This window comes from Mauremys mutica, chromosome 22 (assembly GCF_020497125.1).
Source record: "Mauremys mutica isolate MM-2020 ecotype Southern chromosome 22, ASM2049712v1, whole genome shotgun sequence".
Taxonomy (NCBI): domain Eukaryota; kingdom Metazoa; phylum Chordata; order Testudines; family Geoemydidae; genus Mauremys; species Mauremys mutica.
This window is the reverse complement of record NC_059093.1, coordinates 17,103,747-17,125,904: the sequence shown is the minus strand read 5'-3', so window position 1 is coordinate 17,125,904 and position 22,158 is coordinate 17,103,747. Positions and strand designations below refer to the sequence as shown.

At 51.4% G+C, this 22,158-nt stretch overlaps 3 protein-coding genes across 12 annotated transcripts; 1 reads left to right on the top strand and 2 right to left on the bottom strand.

Moving 5' to 3' along the window:
- Nucleotides 1-1,633: 1,633 nt before the first annotated feature.
- On the bottom strand, nucleotides 1,634-9,697 carry RPUSD4 (RNA pseudouridine synthase D4). Its single transcript, XM_044996990.1, has 7 exons — nucleotides 9,439-9,697; nucleotides 6,494-6,659; nucleotides 5,147-5,348; nucleotides 4,370-4,463; nucleotides 4,059-4,209; nucleotides 3,523-3,620; nucleotides 1,634-2,430 (listed from the first exon to the last, which is right to left on the bottom strand). The coding sequence occupies exons 1-7, from the start codon at nucleotides 9,601-9,603 to the stop codon at nucleotides 2,224-2,226; spliced, it is 1,083 nt and encodes a 360-aa protein (XP_044852925.1). The 5' UTR covers nucleotides 9,604-9,697; the 3' UTR covers nucleotides 1,634-2,223.
- On the top strand, nucleotides 9,678-20,186 carry HYLS1 (HYLS1 centriolar and ciliogenesis associated). Of its 9 annotated transcripts, none has more exons than XM_044996994.1 (4): nucleotides 9,947-10,072; nucleotides 10,532-10,699; nucleotides 12,983-13,104; nucleotides 18,751-20,183. In XM_044996994.1, the coding sequence occupies exon 4, from the start codon at nucleotides 18,785-18,787 to the stop codon at nucleotides 19,703-19,705; it is 921 nt and encodes a 306-aa protein (XP_044852929.1). In that variant the 5' UTR covers nucleotides 9,947-10,072; nucleotides 10,532-10,699; nucleotides 12,983-13,104; nucleotides 18,751-18,784; the 3' UTR covers nucleotides 19,706-20,183. The 9 variants fall into 9 exon arrangements, with proteins under 9 accessions (XP_044852934.1, XP_044852930.1, XP_044852929.1 ...); XM_044996993.1 differs by having other exon boundaries at nucleotides 9,958-10,109; nucleotides 10,532-10,683; XM_044996992.1 differs by having other exon boundaries at nucleotides 9,958-10,109.
- On the bottom strand, nucleotides 11,683-21,356 carry PUS3 (pseudouridine synthase 3). 2 transcript variants are annotated; one of them, XM_044996988.1, is made up of 6 exons: nucleotides 21,253-21,297; nucleotides 20,564-20,712; nucleotides 16,845-17,289; nucleotides 14,053-14,621; nucleotides 13,334-13,524; nucleotides 11,683-13,206 (listed from the first exon to the last, which is right to left on the bottom strand). In XM_044996988.1, the coding sequence occupies exons 3-6, from the start codon at nucleotides 17,232-17,234 to the stop codon at nucleotides 12,875-12,877; spliced, it is 1,482 nt and encodes a 493-aa protein (XP_044852923.1). In that variant the 5' UTR covers nucleotides 17,235-17,289; nucleotides 20,564-20,712; nucleotides 21,253-21,297; the 3' UTR covers nucleotides 11,683-12,874. The 2 variants fall into 2 exon arrangements, with proteins under 2 accessions (XP_044852923.1, XP_044852924.1); XM_044996989.1 differs by lacking the exon at nucleotides 20,564-20,712 and having other exon boundaries at nucleotides 21,253-21,356.
- Nucleotides 21,357-22,158: the final 802 nt, after the last annotated feature.

Genomic DNA, 22,158 nt, shown 5'->3' with positions numbered 1-22,158 from the left:
TCTGGACAGAAGTTTAGACCCCGCTTTGATTTACTTACTGCACATCAGCATGTCTCACTCTACGGCCATGGACAGGCGCAAGAATGGAGCGGAGGGGTCAGTGAGGTGCTCTCCTTCCAGTCGTAAGCCAAATGGGACACACCTGGAGATCCCCTTAAGATTCCAGCCACATGGAGCATCCAGTATTTAACATAACCCCTCCCCACCCTGCAAAACCAGAGACCCTTCAAACCCTAGTGTACCACCACTTAACCTCTCCCCTCCCAGCCACCACTCAACAAGCACCTGGGGCTTTGCCCTATGTCCTCACGGTCAGCAAACCTGTGCCCCACTGGATCAAAGGAGTGTGTATGAGGGCTGGGGGCAGGATAAACTGTAGAGATAAGAGCCCTCTAGTGAGGACGCCATGCCCCCACTCAAACACCTCTGCAGAGGAAAGCCCTAGGCCAGCGTGAGCTAATGAACTCTCCCATCTGGCCCACACACTGACATCTCAGACACGGCAATGGTCACTTTACATGGGCTCAGCTGTCTCTGTCCTACAATGGGCCTGTGCTGTGCTGTAGCCAGGGTCGGGGCTCCGGGCTGGAGGGGAGGATTAACTGACTAAGTCAGAGATCATAGTCGGGCTGTATAACACAAGCCACAGGACTGTTAACCCCTTTCTATGGGGAGCAAGCACTAGAACTGTTGTGACATACACACGCAAGGCTGTGTGGGGCTGGCTAGAATCCCCCTCCCCTGCCCCTTGCTGAGCTCAGCTGAGGGGGTTTCACGTTGATCTAGCATTTGACAGTTTGCCTTAGAATGACTCTGCTGTTGTGCGATCGAAGAACTGGGTCTCACAGCACAGCACCCAGGGTTCCTGCTGGGCCGCTAGGGGAAACCTGCTTCTACAGGGCTGGAGACAAGCTGCAGAGCTGAGGGAATCCCAGCAGGAAGGCAAGTTACGTTGCCATGGGTGCTGTGGGCAGGGGACGGGAAGGCTCCAGCACAAAACTGCATGCATTCTGTGCAGGCTCTTGGCCAAGGCAAAGCCACGGCTGTATTTACCCTGTGTGGTTTGCAAATGAACATTACCAACGTCTGTGGCAGTGAAGAGCTCGGATCCCAGACAGGGGCCTGCCCCATAGCCAACTGTCTTAATACACATTCCCACCAGAATGGCAGCTCAGACAGAGCAATTCACAGAGCTCCTGCCCGTAGGGAAGGGCTGTGCTGCCCCACTCCATGCACCCTGGGCCCTGGCCATGCTGCCAGCAGTACAGAGTGTGAATGGGGCTAGCACCAGAATGCAGCCCCTGATGGAATTAAATGAGGGGAGAGGCTGCGAGACTTGTGACTCCACCTCTCATGAAATCAGAGATTAGCTCCAAAATCTGGTGACTTCCCCGTCCCCAGCAGTGTGCATCTCCGGCCAGGGCCATGGAAGGAGGGCACAGCTGCCCCAGAGCCCCCCTCCCCACCCCTCGAACACCAGGGTCATCGAGTGCACCCCTGGCCGTGTAAGGATCCCTTCAACACACGGTGAGCTTGGGGAAACCCACCTCATTTGTGAGCAGGATCCCAGCCTCGCACCTTCCCTCCTCTCCCTGGGTCACACACCCAGCCCGTCAATACCTCCAGCCCAGGGCCTTAGAGGGGACGCTCAGCCCACCAGCTCAGCCCAGCAGTCAGTCACCCCCGCCCCGAGCAGGGTTTCGCAGCACAGAGAAATGGGTCATTCTGGTGCCTCTTGCTGGTGGCAGCTGACATCTCAGTGGTGGGAAGCCCCACGGCAGAGACAACCTGGCTTTCTCCCAGATTACACAACTCCTAACAGAGCGTTACCGCATAGAATGAGATCAGACCATTTATTGTTTAGAGACGTTCACAGTTTGGGTTTGGATTTGGATTCCAGGCAAGGCCCTGCTCTGCCTCTGCCAAACCTTAACGGGATGAACCTGCTGGCTCTTCACTGAATCCAGTCCTGGTTCTGCACAGAACCAGACCTTGGATCTGAGTCAGAACCTCCCTCAAACAGCTGAACGGCCCAAGATCAGTCAAGCAGGTCAATGCACAGACTTTGTCCCCCAGTGGCTGGGTTTTCCTGGAGCGGCTGAGACCCCTGAACTCATCATCCTATTCTCCCATGAGGTAGACAGCACCGCACAGCGGCTAGGACCAGAGTCAGACGTCATCAGAGCAATGGTGGCTGCGGAGACAGGCAGCTCCGCTCTCCTCTCACTTCTCTAGCGACTCTGGGATCTCCAGCTTCAGCCGCTTTAAAGTGTTTCTGAAGAAACGGGGCGGCCTGCAGACCAGGTGCAGCTGTTTGTCCCCGCTGGTCCCCGTGGGCAGGGTGAGCTGGTGGGCATGCAGGTGGAGGGGGAGGTGACGCACTTTGGCCTGTTCCAACCCCAGTCTCATCAGAGTGTTCTCAGGAAGCTTCTGCTCCAAGGACAGAGAGACAGAGACAGAGAGAGAGAGAGCGCAAGATAGGTAAAAGCCGGTGCCCAAAACCAGCACACCACCTGCAAACACAAGGCAGTGCCCCAGCCCCTACTGCCAGGGAGGGGTGAGAACAAGGCTTCTGCGGGTACAGCAAGCTGCAGGAGCATTAGAAACACCCATAGCCAGCCGCTGCCAGACACCAACACAGTGTACCAGGTACATGCCTGGGGGAGGGAGCATCACAGGAGCCTTTGGGGTTACCCCCAATACAGTTAAAGAGCACTGGGCTTAAGAATTAAGCTGACCAGACACTATCCGAGAGGAAACAGGACCTGGGATCTGCTTTAGGGGGAAGATCGCTCCCTCCCGTCTCACCTAGGGTGAGGTGCTGCAGGATCTGGCTGGTGCAGAGAGGCCACGGGACCTGCCTGCAGCATAACATCCCCTCCACCTCTTCTTGCCCAGGGAAAAGATGCCTTAGGATCTTTATGGTGACACCCCCAAGCTCCCAAAGAGAGAGATGCCCCAGGAGCTGGGCATTGCAATGGCAGCCATTCCCTCCTCCCCTAGAGATGATGGGACCTGCCTACTGCACATTTCCCCACCTCTTCCCTGGGGAGAGGTGCCTTGGGATCTTTGTGGTGGCTGAGGTGATGCCCCCCCAGGGAGATGCCCCAGGATCTCTCTTGTTGTGGGAGAGTAACCCATCATGCTGGGGCTTCTCCCTGCCCCTGAGATATGCCATGAGGACACCTCCAGAGTTTCCAGCTGGCAATCTCGGGGCCTGGTTCCTGGATTCTCCCCTGGGTTTGAGGCTCTGAGAGGAACAGGCATCACCTGCCCGAAAGGGGTGCTGCATACCCCACCAAACTGCTCTGAACTCCCTGGCCTGGAGAAGCCAGTCTCAGCAGGTTGTGGATGTGTAAGGAAGTGCTGCCAGGGAAGGGTTAGCAACAGGCCTCACACCAGGCAGTGGAACCTTCCCCAGGGTGTGGGGTGCAGCGGGGACACAGGCCCATAACTCTGCCATTGTTCCCCTTCTGAGGGCCAGCAGCTTCCACTCCCTCCCCTTGCCATATCACCTCTTACCTGGGGTGCCAATTTGCTCCAATGTGCGTATTTGTGGTCTCCGAGGATTGGACACCCCAATCCATAGGCCAGGTGGACTCGGAGCTGGTGCTTCACTCCTGAGCACGCAATAGGAGAGAGAAGAACCAGGCGTCAGAACACAGCCTGGTGCCACCTGCCTGATCATGGGCCTGCTGCTTGCCCAGACTGACTGCCAAAGGAAGAGTGGGCATGGAGATTGCAGCCTGTCATTAGCCCCAGTAGCCAGAGAGGCCTGGATGCACACAAGCACTCCGACTGACTGCTGGAGCAAACTAATTGGTCCCCACCGCACTAGGAATGCTCCTGATTGGCTGAATTGCAATCTTATCCAAAAGCCAGACTCAAATGCAAAGTGCTGAACTCCCAGAGACCCACAGGCTCAGCCTGAACCATTTCCCATCAGGCTCAGGCACCCGCTGTCACTACAGGGACCTCTACAGAGGCAGCACAGGAAGCACGTAAGGGGCTCTGTTCGCTAGCATATCCTAACGAACTGGGGTCCAAACGAGCCTTACCTGTGATTGGCTGGAGCTCCAGGAGGGAGCAAGAGGGAGAGCTAGCCAGAACGCGGTACCGGGTCACAGCACTGTGGGCATCTCGGTTCCGGCGCACTTTCACCATCTTCCCATTCTCGGGAGATATGCGGTAGTTCGGTGCCAGCGTCATCTGAAGCACAGGGAAGGCCGCACAAGGAAGAGAGGGTCACAAGAAATACACCTTGAGCGCTGTGAGGCCAGGGTAACAGTGCGGATGGCCTGGCTAGAGATTCACAGTGCTAAGCCCTGGCCAGCAATACTGGAGCCCGGCTGGGAGGCAGCTCACTCACCTTATAGTGCGACTGGTGGCTCTGCACTTCCTTCTCCACAATGGGAATATCCACCAGCCCCTCCGAGGGGACTGGGAGTCCCACGCTGATCGTCCTGGGAAGAGAACGCACAGCTCAACAGGGCCCCACCCCAGCTCTCTGCACACAGCTGTCAGCTCTCTACAGGGCAGGGAGTGGTCAGTCTCCTTTATTCCCATTAGCAATACTGCAGAGGTTTTGACCCTGCAATGGGAGGCTCTTCAGTGGGACAAACATGATCAGCCCTTCCAAAAAGCTGTAAAGTGCAGCTAGCTCCAAGGTCCAGAAAGAGGTAACAAGGCTTTGGGGTGCCAGCAATTACCCATGGAGGTCTGAGCACCAGATGCGGAGCACCCCCATTGCCCTTTCCCAGGCTCTGAGCCCCAGACTCACCGCTGGCTGCATGGAGTAAGATGCTCTTCCCACTCAACCCTTCTCCTTACAGTGCACAGGAGGGGAGAGGAGACACGGCCCACCTAGTCCTGAGGAGATGGAAGATCGCTCTCCGGGCTGGAGCACAGCAAGCAGCATTAGGCCCGGGCCTAACAACTAATTGCTCATCATCTGATTCCCAAGTATGGCACAACCAATCCAGAGCAGATGGTGCTTCTATCACTCCCAGGTGAGACCATATAAGCATGTGATTAACAGAGGGTCAGAACAGAGCTCAGTTCACCTTTAAGAGGACAGATGCCCCTCTACATCTTGCTCCAAACCACATAAGAGCCTGCGCTCCTGCTCCCAGCAAACCTCTCGTACCAGTATTTCTTCTCCACCTGTCGCGTTTTGAAGAGGCACTGAATCCGATGCGCTGTGTCCTTGTCCCGTGCTAGCACCATCACGCCCGTCGTCTCCTTGTCCAGCCGGTGACACAGGTGCAGGGGTTCAGCTTTCATGCCATCCAGCATCTTGGCCAAAATTGGCAGCACATCGGTGATGCAATTCTGGATCCCAGGGCCACCTGGGTGATTGGAAGAGAAACAAGACCAAAGAACCAGATTAGTGACCCAAGAGAACTCCCCTCAGAAGCGGTTTCCTCTGCGTGCAGAGCCAGCAAGGATAGGCTCTATCAGGGCCCCATGGAAAGAGCTTGATAGTCCAATGTTCCTGTTGGAGACTCAGTCGCCACAAAGACACTTGTGAGCCTGCACGTATTCCCTGGGAGATGCCCCCAGTTCTCACTCTGCCAGGCACCACTGGGAACCTTCAGAACTTTAACCCTTGGGGCCAGACACTCAAGAGTTCACAGAGGAACCCTGGATTTACACCAGATGCCCACTTGAAGCAGAGCAATGCCAGGCAAGTTCACTCAATGACTGGCTCCTCTACCCACCACCAGAAGAGTTTCACAAGCACATTCCAGGTTAGACAGCAAGTTCTTTGGGGCAGGGACTGTGCCTATCTGTGAGTAGGGAACCTCGTGCCATGGTCCTGATTAGGGACCTTCAGGCACTACCACAACAAAACAATAAACTTCCACTTTTCCATTTCCTGTAGTGCCCATAAGTGCACCTCCTGCTAGGAGAGGCTGGAGCAGCCGAGTGCTCTCTAATGCCAGGCCTCCTGCATCATTCCCCTTAGCACAGCCTGCTGGGAGAGGCTGAATTGTCTGACAATCAGCATTGTGGGTGAAACATTCTCCTTTCCTCAAACTGAGATGTGACCCTAAGAAGATGCATGCTGCTCTGTCCTTGGGACCAGATGTAGGAAGAAAATCCCCAGGCTAATCAGCGACGTTAGAGACAGAATACCAGGCTCACTTTACCCCATCCCCCTGTGCAGCTCCCGCAGGAGGCTGTCTAGGGTACAGCTCCACTTCAGGTCTCTATTCACGAGCACAGCATGACCCAGGCTCAATACAGATCTATACAGCGATGAGCATGTTGGCGTGGCGGCAGAGATCCGAGTGGCATTTAGATGCCTTTGGAGCTGAAATCAATTAGCGCTGTTTAATATAACATGAGCCCAGCCACTGCTAACCAAGAGAAGGCGCCTTCAGGGGTTGGTGAAGCTGCTCTCACAGTAACTAGAATTGACGGACACACACTCCTAGCATTAGCCTACGCACTGCCCAGCACAGAGCGGCCTCCCATGGCCCTCTCTCACCGTGCACAGGGAGGCCATAGGGTTTGTCAATCACCACAAGCTCTTCATTCTGGTATAGGAGCTTGTGCTTCAGTGCCTTGGCCAGCACGTTGGGGTGAACCCGCTGCAGCCGCTTGCTGAGCTCGGACAGTTCTCGGACCCGCCTCAATACTGGGTTTTTAGGCTCCTGTGAAGAAAGAAAATGCTGTAAGTGGAGAAAGGATGGTCTCAGGTTAAGTAACAGGGATTTAGGAGACCAGCGTGCAATTCCTGACTCTGCTGCAAACTTCCTGTAAGACACTGGGCAGTTCATGGAATGTCTCTGCCTCGATATCTCCTCATCTCACAATGGTGTTTTGAGGAATCTCAAAACTGTGAGAGGCACAGTTACTACAGTGACAGGGCCGCAGACACTGCCCAATGGTCCTATCACAGAAGCCACCCCACTGGAATCTCACCTGGCCGGGAAAGGTTTATCCCCAAATGTTTCAACTCCAGTGCGTTCTCAGTGCCTTGCCACTTTATGTAGGTTTCATCACCCACTGGATGCAGGCCTAGGAGCTCTGATGTCAGGCTGACATTTGACCCCGGCCGACAGCATCCAAGGAAGTAAGGCCAAGATTTCAAAGTAAGGGGATGAGCAGACCAATGACTGTAAAAATGGTACTCGCTGGTTCTGAAGAAGGGCACTGATTAATTCGAGTACGTTAGGTAATGCGAAAGGTCAAATGGACCCCAATGCTGGCTGAGCCACGCAAGGCTTTTTGAGCTGTGAGAACAAACCCCTCAGAATGAAAACTGAGATCACACTGGGGCTTCGTCCGAACCAGGATTTAAAGGTGTTTTGTTAGAAAGCGTTACCTAACACGTTCTAGGAGTCCAATGCAGACAGGGAGTGTAAACTTTAACTCATACAAAGCTAGGCTAACCCCTAGGCCTTAACTTGACCCATTTAGTGCACCTTTAAGTCTACACTGCCTTGTCTACACTAGAGTTTTAGAATGTTTTAGTTAGAACACGTCAACTAACATCCTGTAACCCCACACCTTTACTGTCTAGACTACACAATGCCTGTCTGACTGAAGCCAGGTCAACACTACAAACTTACATCAGTATAATTATGTTGCTCAGGGTGTGAAAAGTCCACACTCCTTGAGCAATGTAGTTAAACCAACCTAGCCCAGGTGCAGACAGCGCTGTGGCGATGGGAGAGCTTCTTCTGTCAACACAGCTACCGTCTCTCACCGAGGTGGATTATCTCCACCAACGGGAGAAGCTCCGCTGCAGTGCTGTACATGTAGACAAGCCCTGAGCGTGCAGGCAAGGAAAACAGTTTTTGAAGCTCTCCAGTTCCCTGTGCATTTCAAAGGGAACTGGCATTTCTTGTGTCACATTGCACCAGATTCAAGATAGCAGGATTATGCTTGCATGTTAAATACAAATAATAATTAAGAAGCATTTTCCTTTAACACAAAGGTTTGCAAGCTCTTGGTGCTTGGAGCACTGGCTGCTCATACGTTGGCTCTCATAATTTCCAACTACTAAATCACATTTAAAAAAAAACAACAAAAAATAGCTAAACATACAATAAATACTTTCTTAATATGTACTGCCCTGCTGGCAAGCTTATCCTCTGCCAATACTGGGTTTCCCTCCCCTTTCCCTCTCCCTTTATATCCCTGTCCTGTCTTTACTAGATCCCTCTTGCCTGGTTCAGTCGGAGGGACGGGATTTGGACTTGGCATCAGGGTGGTTGCACACTACTTGGGTAGTTTCTTCATTTGATTGTAATGTTTACTGCTGGGCCATTTGATGCCTATTTACAAGCACCTGGTAAAGGCAGCAAAGAGAACAGGGTCTGATCCTGAGAGCATGGTTGCCAACTTTCTAAGTGCAGAAAACTGAACACCCTTGCCCCACCCTGCCATGAGGACCCACCTACTCCTCTTCCCCCAGCCCCCATCACTCACTCTCCTCCACCCTTGCTCATTTTCACTGCAAGGCCCAAGCAGGCAGCAGGAGAAGGCCAGGAGCTGCAACAGTTTGAACGTGGGAGATGGAATGTGTGATTCAAATACCCCCCAGCCCCTGCCTTGCCCCTTCCCCAACACCCCACCCCCACTCACTACATTCCCCCTCCCTCCGTGGCTCACTCTGTCGCACCCTCACTCACTTTCAATGGGCTAGGGCAGGGGGTTGGGGGTGTGGGCTCACACTGGGGGTGCAGGCTCCAGGGTGGGGCCAGAAATGAGGAGTTCAGGCAGGGGTGCTAGAACATTTTTTATACTAGGGGTGCTAAGACCACAAAACCCTGCATATAATGGAAACCACTTCAAGCCAGGGGGTGCTGCAGCACCCCCCACATCCCTAGTTCCAGCACATATAGAGGGTGGGGGAGGAGGCTCCACGCTGGGGCAGGGAGTTGGGGTGCAGGAAGGGGGTAAGGGCTGCGGCTGCTGGCTCTGGGGTGGGACCGAGGATAAGGAGTTTGGAGAGGCTCCATGCACATGCTGCTCTCGCCTACAGTCCCCCCCCAGCTCCCATCGGCCGGAGTCAGTGTTCAGGGCAGGGGCAGCGTGCAGAGCCATACTGCACCACCCCCTCCCCCCAGGACCCAGCTCCCAGGATGCAGCGCGGTGCCAGCCAGGACAGGTAGGGACTATCCTGCCTTAGCGCTGGAGTCCCTGAGACTCCACAGTGCATGCCGGGAGCTGTAGTCCCCAGGACACCACAGCGCATGCCAGGAGCTGTAGTCAGAGCCTAGCACCCTGAGACGCCACAGTGCATGCCGGGGGCTGTAGTCCCCAGGACCCCAGGACACCGCAGCGCATGCCGGGGGCTGTAGTCAGAGACTAGCACCCTGAGGCTCCGCAGGGCATGCCGGGAGCTGTAGTCCCCAGTACACCGCAATGCATGCCGGGAGCTGTAGTCCCCAGGACACCGCAGCGCATGCCGGGAACACTCGCCTCCTGTTTCTGTTCCTCACGCTTTTGGGCCCTCAGCTTCTCCGCCAGCTGCTCCGCGCTCACCGCGGCGGCTGCCCCGGGGGTGGTGGAGAAGGCCCGGAGGCTCCGACTCAGGGCGGGCGCAGGGCCCCAGAGGCGCAGCCCGACGCTCCCCAGCACCGCCATCTTTCCGGCGTTCTCAGAAGGGGGAGGGGCCGAGGGAGCCTCCGAGCGCCCCGCCTCCCCGCGCTTCCAGCGCGCGGATACGGCGCCGAATCCGGAGGGTATGGCGTACGCCTTCAGGGGGAAGGCCCAATGGGATTAGTCGATGGGCGGGGTTACAGAGAACTCACCCAATCGGTAGCGACAGGGCGAGGTGATCTCGATAGCCCCCAATGAGATTGCGATGCAGTGCGGGGGAGGCGGGGCCTCCAGCACGGCACCCAATGGCAGGAGAAAAGCCGGGCGGGGGGTGGAATTTAGAGGCTAAACGCCCAATGAAAGCCAAGCCTGCGGCGGCGGTAGGCGGACTGTAGCAGAGGACGGTCCAATAGGAACGGTGGATTTTGCGGCCTCTGGGGAAGTCCCGCCCCGCGATTTAAACGGCGGCGGAGACGGCCGTTGGGAGTGGGCAGGAGCCGGTAACGGTCGCTGGGTGCGGACGGGACCGGAGTTTCTCGGGCACGGGCCAGGTACGGGTGGGGGTGGGAACTACGCGCCCCGCCCGCTGCGCAGGGCCCGGGACGGCGACTCGCCTACGGGCAGCGCCCTGGGGGAGGCGGGACTGGAACGTGTCTGCCCCGATCCCCCCCCCCTCGCTGCTAGAACAAGGCTCGTGGGGCGAGCTGGGGGTGACGCTGCTGCTCCCCCGCCCTCTCGTGCTGCAGCATCGCAGGCCGCTCCCCAGAGTTCAGCCTAAGGGGCTGGGGGGGGGGGTCACTCCTGCGTGGGGCTGGTGATTCTAGTCCCGTCAGAGTCTCCGCTCTTACCCGCCGTGTCAGATCCTTTACAGCAGGGGAAGTGGCAGAACCTCGTCCCCTGACAAGGTTAAAACGTAGGATGGTCTTTTGATACGCGTGAGACTGAGCCTCTTTGTTTCACTGCACTCTCTCAGGTGTAGCCCCAGTCTGGACCATGGCAAGCGATGTTCTAACTCCCCCGGCACCGCTGACCTCGTAGTGTAGACGGGACCCGAGATGCTTCTGAACCATAGCTCCAGCAGGGTGCTGACTGCCCTACTGCCTTCTTGTGAAACCTAAAACAAAGGTCTTGGCTACTTAGGGTAATTTAAACTAGCTCAGGAAGGTAGAAGTTATACAGGGTTAGAGCCACTTGTCCCCATCAATCCAGGGCAATTTTTAGAGGGGTGTGAATGGAGCCAAAGGTGTGGCTTCTGCCATTTATTTATGGCAAAAAACGTCCAGCACAAGTTTAGAGTGCTTAAGCGGTTTTGTCTTTTATAGCTCACTTTATGCATTGACAGTACTGAAATAAACCATCTGAAAGGGTGGGTTTGGGTAAAACATGCACTGTTCTCCCTGACCGATTTGCGCTGCTGAACATGTAGTTTCAGACTCAACCACTGCTGCATCCTCAAACTTTCAAATATTTAGTTATACTTTCCTGTATATGTGACATTCCACTCCTTAAAATGGTCTCAAATGCTGTGATTGAATCTAGCAGGCTGTAGCCCTATAATCATAGGAGTTATGAAACATAGCTTTTCAACAAACCAACATAGTGCTGGAGTAGTTTCAAGGCATAGTCGCATTCCTGGGTAGGACTGCTTCACAAGTGGACTCACGTAAAGAAGTCCAATACAGAGAAATCAAGTCTCTCTCTATACTAGGATGCTGGTATTCCTAGGGCAGGATTGAGGTAGTTGAAGAAGAAGCCATAGTTCAAATGAACATAGTCCTATTGATGTCAATGCTAGTTTCTGTGTGTGTGTAAGAAGGGAAGCAGTTGCAAGACTGCTTAGAGGATTGGTGCCTAAATTCCTTTAAAGACAGGGTTGAGGGTCTGCGGTAGATACTTTCCCCAATACCAGGTATTATACTTTTCACTTGTTATTAGTGTGGCTCACTCCTTTGGGATTGTGGGCAGAACTTTCTTTTGAGTCGCATCAATTTCCTTCCAGCGCATCTCATCTAAAATTGTAGTTTAATTACAATGTCATGAAGGTGCTTGTTTCCTTCATAGGGGAAAAAAATAAAACATTTGAAACAACTAGTAAAATTCATTTGATTGCCAAATTAGTCAATCTCTAGTTTAAAACTGAAAAGTGTTTAATGATCTGGTTCAGAAATTAAGACATTGTCACATCCTGACATGGCCATTCTACTATTGCCTTTCAGTTCTCCTGCAGTTCAGGCTCTTCCTTTCCAAAATAATTTCTCCAGCCTTCTCTGCCATCCAGCCCACACCGTATTTGTAATTGGGACAAGTGTTTCATCTGAAATTGTATCCTACTTGTTTCCAGAAAAAGCTGATTATTTCGGACATGACTCTTTTAGTTAACTTTCTTTCAAACTCCCTTGCTCCCTAGTTTCATGCTGACACTTTTAAGGTGCCTGGAGGTAGTCTCCATGACCAGCACTGTTACCCACAGCGTTTACACTTCCACAGAGCTGTGGGCCATAGTAGCCTCCAAGTATCTCACCTTCCTCAACTAAATAAAGCCTGCAGGAATGAAGGGGAAGGAACCTACAAAATTCATGGGTTCCTCCAAAGCACTTATGCATCCTGAAACCTGCCATACTTTCCACCTTTTGGGTACTATCCACCAGAATGCACTCTGGGTGGCCAACAGGAGCCTGGCAGCAGTTGCTGAGACAGCACTTTACTCAGGGAGCTGGCTGAAAAGGGACCCTGGCCAGGGTGCTACCTGGTTCTCTCTGCAACTCTTCCATGTGCAAAGTGCTTAAGCAGAAAGTGCAGCATGAAAGGAAATAATGGTGGTTCTCACGCTAGTGCCCTGCACACTTAAACAGAGTAGTCTGGAGGTAAGGTAGCAGCTTAGAGTAGGAGTTCTCACTTTCCTAGTCTGGATCACACCACTTGTCCTCAATTACATGGGGCATCACCTCTTCCATTTAATCACATGATATTCCTGTGGCAAATACAGCAATTGCTTGCATGGAAAAGTAATATTAGCTACTTTTAATGCATTTTAGCAGCTGGTAAAAAGGAGGCAAAACAAGTACCATATGCCCAGCATGTTTCATGGACCTGTTTTGAGAACCTCTGCACTATATTATCGTACAACAGTTATTCATTTCCAGGGGGCTGTCCAAATATTTAAAAAAAGTAGGTGCAGAATTGCACCGTTAAAGGGATTCCTCTCCTCTGTGCTCTTCCTCCCACCCCCAAATGTTTCCTCCCCTAAAATCCTAGGGGACCACTTCCACCCCATCACCGAAAGATGGTCCTGCTTCTGCTATCAGGTGGCAAGATCTCATTTAGAGCTCTTGGACTCTGTGTCCACGCAGACTCGCTTGGCAGCTTGTCCTGGAACCTCACTATATTTTTCTGCAGCGTCACTGTGGCCTCTCTTTGTTTCCAGGTGCTCCTCTTTGTCTGCTCCAGTCTCTTTCTCCCTGCAGTGTGGCAGCTCAATACGTCCCCTGCGAACAAAGTGATTGATCCGGGACTCCAAACCTTCGCACTTGGGACGAGCCAGCAAAGGTTTGTAAGTGCGGGCCTTCACCCCCTCGATGAAACTGCTGACCTGGTTGTGGACTGGGGGCTCCACCTCTCTCCAGAGGACCATTCTGTTCTTCTCTGGGCCTGTAACGTACAAAAAAAGTCAGATGCTAGAATATCTCAAACAACCCAGGCTACTCATTTCAGGAATTAGCCTTTATCCCTACATTACTTTGATTTGTTAGGCATACTCTCAGAACAATTTTCCTACCTGCCCCTGTGGGTATGACAGCAGAGTCCAGCCCCTGTAACATGTTATATAACATGTGAGTTTTGACTGCATGATTGGCCCAGAGTTGCTGTAGATGAGTAACATTAAACTCCTGAACTTCTTGGTCGTAGAGCCACTGGATATTTTCAAACTCGCAGTCATACAGAACCAGAGGAAATTCCACTGCCATGCTGCAGAGAGGAAAGGAGGAGACATTACCTACCCGTGCACAGGCAGCAGGAAGTTAAAACAAAATGATGCAGTGACTTGGGAAAAACCTAGAACACAAGATGGCAGATCCAATGTGAGGGCACTGATTTCAGTGGAAAAGACAATGACTAGCTCACTGCTATCTTGTATAAGAGCTGTCAAGTCAGCAGCTCCTTGAACCTATGAGCAATGCTTACATTTTTACTAGGTCCTAAGGAATAAGACCCATCAAGAATTTCATGTTCCTTGCCTGAAGAGCCAAAGCTTAAACACTGAGGCAACAGGAAAAGTAGTTTCTCAAGTGCATGTTTTGAAGATTAAGAGGGTATGTTAAGTAGCAGGCTGCCACTGGAAGCACTGTCTTCCATATCACTCTAGGCTTGATAGTGACAGGCTGCTTGGATGTTGATAGGAAGCGTGGCAGGGGCACTTGGGGCACTAGATTCAGAAACAGGGACTAAGATGCATAATGAGGTAAAATTCTGAGGATGTCTCTTGGTAATTCTTGCCTGTACTGTGGTTTTCGAGGGTTCTTCTCTACATCCAATAGCTCATCAATAATCTCTGGATTCTCCATCCTCTGTCCAATTAGCAAGAGGATTGCCATCATGCAACGGACTTGATGATAGAGGAATGCCTGGCCTGTGACTTCAAACTGGTACAGTTGGAAAGGGTCCTGTAGGCCAGTTTCCCCTCTTCTATCCACCAGCTGCACCTGTGCTGTGAGAATAGTCCTTTGGAAGTTTGTCACGCCATTGGCTACATCCATCTTGCACAAGTTCCGGAAGTCATGGGTCCCCACGTATTTCTGTGCCGCCGCATTCATGAGGGCCACATCTAAATCTGCACGAGGGAAAAAATAGCGATAGGTCCTCTTGAGGCAGCTGAATCTAGCACTGAAGCTGGGCTCTACAGGGGCCCAGGCCAACACGCGTATGTCAGGCGGGAGCACCCGATTTAGGATATGGGTGTAGCGGATTTCGTTGGCAGGGCTACTGGTTTTGTCTTCCAAGCCACCCTCATGACCATTCACTTTCTTTCCCTCTGAAAGGTTTGAGCGAAGGTCCAGGGAAATCACCTGTAGGATTGGAAAAAGGGGATTACACTCTGACTCCCTCAAGAGAGACAAAGCAAGCTTCCAATTTTAAAATAAACAAATTCAAGATCTCTGGAAGAGACACTGATCCTCTGGTGTGCTTTAATAACCAGACCTAGCAGTGGTCCCTATTGAAGTGTATAGCTGCAGCTGCTGGAGGTGGTTGGAGTGAGCTAACAGTTTGCTGCACTGTTATCGATTTTGTGATAGACTAACAGCCCTCAAAGTCCTAGTAATCCATGGAATATCTCGGTATCTTGGAGTGCTTTCCACCTTGACTTGGAGGAAACACAATCTCAGATGGCAACTTAGCTCAGTTCCATGGCTCACTCACTCCTTAACCTCAACAAGGGTGCCAATTTGTGGTGTTTTATATTTGTGGTGCCACGGGGCCAGGGGTGGGCACGCTACGGCCCGCAGGACCGTCCTGCCCGGCCCCTGAGGCCCTGGCCTCTCCCCTGCTGTCCCCCCTCCCCCACAGCCTCAGCTTGCTCAATCCGCTGCCAGCGCAATGCTCTGGGCGGCACGGCTGTGAGCTCCTGGGGTACCGCAGCTGCAGAGCCCAGCCTGACCTGGTGCTCTGTGCTGTGTGGTGGCGGCAGCATGGCCCAGCTCCAGCCAGGCGGTGTGGCTGTAGCGCTGCCAGCCACTGGTGCTCCAGGCAGTGCGGTAAGGGGGCAGGGAGCAGAGGGGGTTGGATAGAGGGCAGGGGAGGTTGGAGGGCGGGGGAGGAGATGGGGTTGAATGGGGGCAGGGGTCCCGGGGGGGCAGTCAGGAAGGAGAGGGGGTTGGATGGCAGCAGGGGGCAGTCAGGGGACAGGGATGGTTGGATGGGGCAGGAGTCCCAGGGGAGGGGTTGGATGGGGCAGCGGGGGTCCGGGGGCAGTCAGGAGACAGGGAGTGGGGGGGTGTGGATGGGGCAGGGGTCCCAGAGGGGCTGTCAGGGAATGGGGATTGGATGAGGCAGGAGTCCCGCCGGGGGGGGTGGGGGGGGAAATAGAAGGTGGGGGGCCGGGCCACAATCCCCTCCCCTAACTGGCCCTCCATACAATTTACAAAACCCCATGCGGCCCTCAGGCCAAAAAGTTTGCCTGCCCCTGCACTAGGCATTGGCATCAGATCAACTTATTGGTAGATTGTGGCTAGTCTACATGCAAACAAAACTGCTTTTGGCCCTTATCGAGAAGGTCTGGGTTCAAACCACTGACAGAAGTGGGGCTTTTACCCATTGACATGACAGTATCCTGTTCTGTTCTGACTGAAGTGTACAGTGGGGCTAAAGCCTTGTCTAAATACAGCTGTACTGTTAACTATACCAATATTGTTAAAGTGGCACAGTCCTCCCAGCGTTCAGGTAATCATATCGGTTTAAAGGTGCTTACTCGCCTTCTCTAGTGGAATAGCTATACTGGTAAAATTGCCTCCACACTAGGGGTTATGCTGAGTTTACTAGTTAAAAATCCCACACTCCTAACCATAGTAGTTAACCAGTACAAAGGCAGCATATAGACAAGACCTAAGTCAACTGGACACCATTCTGATTCGTTTCAAGAAGGTTTTTTGTTTTTTTTTTTAAAGGAATAGAAATGTAACCAAGTCAACAACATGTGCTAATGACTGTTTGGGATACTTGGTGCAGTTGTAATTTTGCTTAGCATTGGTTGTTCTAAGTTTCACGCTAATGGCTTGCCTACATGGGGAAATAGACGAGAACAGCTATTCTGCCGTTGCTTCTTGTGTGGACACTTACTCCACAATAAGAGTGCCTTTGTGCTGAGTGAGTGTCCATGCAGGGAGTTAGTACAGAAGAGCACTGCACTTTAAAGTCACACCCTCCCTTATTTCACAATAGCTTCTCCAGGTAGACAAGCCTTATGTGTCTTCCATCATTCATGTCTCCATTGTGAATTGTTGACTAAATGCATTGCTGAGCACAAAGTTAACTATGGGCTTTCTCTGCAGAGTGTCCTTTTACATACTAGGACTGCTTCTTACCATGTTCATTTTCAGATCAGAGGGAAAAATTAGTATCTTTTTAGATTGGTCCAATGTTTTTATCCCCTGTGCTTGACACTGGCTTTGTCATGAAGCCTGTTGAATTCTCCTAAAGGACTGTACACCCTCCACCTAGATTTCACAGCATACTTAAGGCAGAATCTCTCATATCTGCAAGAGCTGGGAGAACCTGCAGCCTCAGGCACTGACCTGTCCAAATGCACTGACTCCCTTGTCTGTCCGTCCACAGCGATGATAATTGGATGTCTGCCTATTGTCTACCAGCCGGGTCTTGCTTAGCGCCTCAAACAGTTTTTCTTCAATGGTGTTGCTGGTGTTCTCCTGGCTGGCAAAGCCCTGGTAACCCCAGCCCAGGTAGGCGATCTTCAGTGCCACATGTCTCCGGCCATAGGCACTAAAATCAAATGGCCGCTGCTGGCGTTTCTTAGTTTTCCCCAGTGCTGAAAGGTTGCTTTTTATGTCGGTGCCCTCCTTGCCCTCCAAGAGTTTCTCTTGCAGTCTCTTCACTTCTTCCTCCAGTTCCTGCACCCTCTTCAGTAGTCCCTCTCCTTTATCTTTCTCCACACCCATTTCTGCCATACTGAGAATTTCTGTGAATTATCCCAGTTGGGAGACGTTGGTAGCGCCTAGGTGTCTGCAGAAGGAGAGTAAGGAGATAAGCAAATCTGAGTGTCCCTTTACTTCCTGTTAGATTTAGTATAAATCTGCCTCTGGTGTTTACCCATCTGAGAATTTACTTCACATACTGGCTTTGGCTTTCTAACATTCCTCAGTGCCCTACATTTCCCACGTTCTGACCTAGCATATTGCCGGCTGGTCTTAGCTGTGACAGCTTTTCCTTATTCAGTGCAATTAATCCTTTCAACGCTTCTAATCTCATGTCCCTCATTCCATTTACTGTTACAACATCAGATCTACTGCATAGTCCCAGTCACATCTATACCAAGCTTTCATGTAGTCTTTTGGGGATCTGTACAGAGCTGCCAAGCAACAATCCTCATTTTCAACAGCCCCCTGCTCTACTAGCATCAGCATGTGAGGCAACTTGTTAATGTCTGTTAATCTTCCGGAACCATCTGTTGTGTCAAAAGAAGCTATTTTGAAGGAAAGATGACATTACACTATTACAGCTCAAGTTTTCAAAGCTGTCTAATGGATTCAGTGCCCAATTGCTCTTAGAATTAATGTGAATTAGGTATCCAGATCCCCAAGGTGACTTTGAAAATCTCAGCCTAAATGTTCCCCAGCTTGGCTTCTACTGTGGACTGAAGTCTTGTAGTATGCAATTCAACTGCAGTCTCCAGCTTTGCCTTAGGTAAGACTCTGGTATCGAGATGACCTCCTGGGGTGGGCCTTTCCATTATCTGTGCTAGTAAAACATTTCTAGGGTGCCCCCTTGGAGTCAGCACAGCTAGTAAATAATTGTTTAATAACTGTTCTTGCTCACACAAGGCAGAATCACGCTAGAAAATGTTACTAATACTTCCCCCCAAGTTTAGACAAAACCAAAGTATTCTGCCTCATACTTAGCTATTACCTTAGTAACTGTCCCTTGTGCTAGGATGACTAAGATATTACCCCTTTGCTGTTTGAATACCACTGCAAATTCTTATATGGCACAATTCTAATATTTGCTTCAAAAGGGACATTAGGGCATGACTACACAATAGGTAGCTATTTGCATCTGACATATAAAAGCATCTGTAGGGAAGTATTATTCAAAGTGAGGGGTAAATTTGGGGATCCATAAAAGATTCTGATTGCACTACTCTTTTCCGTTTCACTAGCTCTTACTCATTTGTTTAAATCCCTTTTTAGCATTCAGATGGTCACTGGTAAGTGGTCTAGAGTCTGATTTTAATGTTCACTAAGTATCTTTTCAGTGGTAGCCATGTTCGTCTGTATCAGCCAAAAAACGAGAGTCCTTGTGGCACCTTAGAGACTAAAAAATTTATTTGGGAAAGCTTATGCCCAAATAAACTTGGTAGTCTTTAAGGCACCACAAGGACTCCATATTTTTTTTTTGTACTAAGTATCTTTTGTATCTCAGTCAGTTCAGATGTACTAAGAACTTAATTACAATTTACTCTTGCAGAATAAGTGACGATCAATCCAGCCTAGATGAAATCATGGAGGCACCGATAGGACCAGATCGGTACAGATGGGCCACTATGAACCATAAAGAGCGGATGGCAGCAGCCGCTATGGCCCTCACCCAACTTTGTGTAGAGCAAGGAGATGGAGATAGCCTGAGAGGAACCTATGCTCCAACCCAGTATGACCCCTATAGTAAAGCATCTGTGACTTCTGGGATCAGGCCATCTCTTCATCTGCTGATGCGGCACCACCAGGCAGAACACAGCATGCAACCAGAGACCCTCTCAGAGGGACCTAGGGGACCCAGGAAGCCAGTGATGAAGAGGAAAGTTCTGAGGCGGATGCCTGATGGAGAGGTACATGTGTCTGATGAATCCGTCACCAGTGAACCAGAAACCAGTGCTGAAAGTGACCCTGAGATCTCAGACCTGAGACAGAGACTGCTCCATCTACACCCCTACCAGGAAGACACTGCATCAGAGGTGGAAAGCGAGCCGAACCACAGTTCTCATGGAAAGTTTTACTTGGATCTTCCTCGTCGCAGTGGCTCTCATGGAGACACCCCATTTCTTCCTAGGGATTGCCATGGTCAGGGCTCTCCAGTTTATGAACAAGACTTGATTATGGCTGGACAACCAAAATCCTTCATTCCTCCAAGATTAGAGCAGCAAGGCCGTAATCGTGGGAAGATTGACCGGGTAGCCCGGTACTTTGAGTATAAGCGGGACTGGGAGTCATTCCGGATACCAGGGGAGGATCACAGGAAGGAATTACGCTGGGGCATTCGGGAACAGATGCTCTACAAGCCCGACCTCCCAACCAGGTCTCAACACATCTATGTCCCCAACAACTACCTGGTGCCTACAGAAAAGAAGAGATCTGCCCTGCGCTGGGGGGTGCGCTGTGACCTGGCAAATGGCCTCATTCCCAGGAAGAGCTCCTTTCCTTCATAGTTATCTGGAGTCTCTTCAGCCCCCCCATCCACAGGACTATCCATCCCTTAGTGCCAATCAAAGATCTACCTGCTCTGCGCAGGCACATTGCATCATTCTTAACTGTTTGTTCCTTCTAGAGATCCTGAATAAGTCAAGTTGACTCTAAAATTTCATTTGTGCTTCTAGACAAAGGAGGCTGATTGTGGTAGAAAACAGCGTTACCTGCCAGCTTCCTGAATATTTGCATTGAAATGCATCAGTTGCACGCCAGTTGCCTGCCTATTAGCAAGACCTGCAGAGCTTCTCCTTGAGGAGACTATTGTTTAAGAAGCTGCTCAAAGTGGATATAATGAAAATAACCTACAGGAATCTTCTATGCTCATGGGAATAACCAATATCACTAGTTCTATTCCCCTCCCCTCCTTTTTTTTTCTTTTGCTCTTGCTCCTGTGGATGACTTGCTGTGATGCTATTGATGTTTTATTTATGGCTTCTGGGTGATACATTTATTTTAATAAAGTGTATGAAAGGATCTGCTGTAGTTCTGTGGATTAATTGGAAACACTTCTGATTAGCTTAAGATACAACTTTCTTAACAGGTCTAGGGCAAGTAATTATTCCATGCATTTGTCTGTGCCTTTACATTCGTAGGCCTTGTCTACACTGCAGAGTGTTGTCACCAAGAGTGGCACTGCAGTGCCTCCACGAGGCTTTTATATTTTTAAGAGGCAGCTGTCTGCCACTTTAAGTTGCCAAGGCACTTTCTGTAAAAGGAAGCATTGCCATAGTGTCCTTAGCCAGCCCAGTACCAGAATAATTTGTCTCAGTCTAGAAAGGTCTTTGGGATCCACTGGGATGGAAGGGGTTAGAACTTATATTTTATACAATGAAATAATATATTATCTATCCAGTGTTCTGGGGTGCCACATGGTTCATAGGATAGAACAACGAAGTGAGGAAATCTAGGTTCTGTGCCTGACTCTGCCACTGACTTGCTGTATGACTTTGGGCCTCAGTTTCTCCATCTGTAAGACAGGGATACTGAGTCTTACACTGCATTGTAAAATGTTTAGCAACCACAGATCAGAGAGTGCCACAGCACTGTGTGTTATTCAGCACAAACTCACACATCCAATGCACTAAAGTCAAGAAAGCCCGCCCCACCCCAGCAGAAATATCAATTCCCTCGGCCACCTACGGTGAAAGAGAAGGCCTCTAGCCCTCCCACCCCCTGACTTTTTCCAGCCAAGGAAGGGATCCTTGCAAAGCAAGATCGCTCGCTAAGAATACCCTCTCCACCGCACCCCACCACCCCTCCTTTAAACCTGGAGGCTGTTAGCTCACTACTGCTGCCACTGCCCTTCCCGAGGAGCGATTGTTCCCGGTCTCATGCTGCCTGGGACCGAGCTCCAGGGAGGCCCAATGGAGAGAGCGAGGGTTGCAAGCCTGCCCCATTTCTCTCCCTGGCGGGATCGGAGAGAGCGAATCCTGCATTGCCAAGTGACCCCGGGCCGGGCAAACCAACCTCCCCGACAGGCGAGTTAGCGCGGCCACGCGGCGCCTACCTCGACAGCAGCCCGGCCGGAGATCGGCCCGCTCCTGGGAAGGGCCGGGGCGGGGGGTCACGTGCGCGCTGCTTTCCGCGTTCCCCGCAGGAAGTGACCTTTCCGCTCCCCCATGCTCTGCAGGAGGATCATGGGAAATGTAGTTCCGGCACCACGTGGCCCACAGTCCCCCCCATTTCCAGCGAGGAGCTATGGGGGGCAGTTTGTAATGTGCACGCTGCACAGGCAGACTCTCCCTCCTCCGTAGGGAGCCCGCCGCAATTCTGTGCTGCTTCCAGGAAGCGTTGGAGGCGTCTTTGCCCTTCTCAGGGGGACGTTTACAAATAATCTGAATCTCTATATAGTGTGTATATGGCCTCTGTGACACTAAATACCATGAGGCACTATGGCACTTCTCCTCATATCACACCTCTTGTGCAGCGAAGTACTATTCCCATTTTATAGAGGGGAAACTGAGGCACAGTGGGACAAAGTGATCTGCTCAAAGTCATACAGGGAGTGTTTGATGGAGCAGGGAGCTGAGCACTGGTTTCCTGAGTTAGCACCCTAACCATGCGGTTATCATTCCACCCCTTACATACTGACCAGGGTTATGCTGTACCTCATGGCCTGAAATGTAGCTATGTGCATGGTTTTTTGTTTTTTTTGGTTTGTTTTTTTGTGGTGGGGGGTGAGGGATAGCTCAGTGGTTTGAGCATTGGCCTGCTAAACCCAGGGTTGTGAGTTCAATCCTTGAGGGGGCCACTTAGGGATCTGGGGCAAAAACTGGTCATGCTAGTGAAGGTAGGGGGCTGGATTCAATGAACTTTCAAGGTCCCTTCTACTTCTAGGAGATTGGTAATCTCCAATTATTACCTTTAATAATCACCATCATGTCAGTGTGAAATCCTCCTCCAGAGAGGCCTC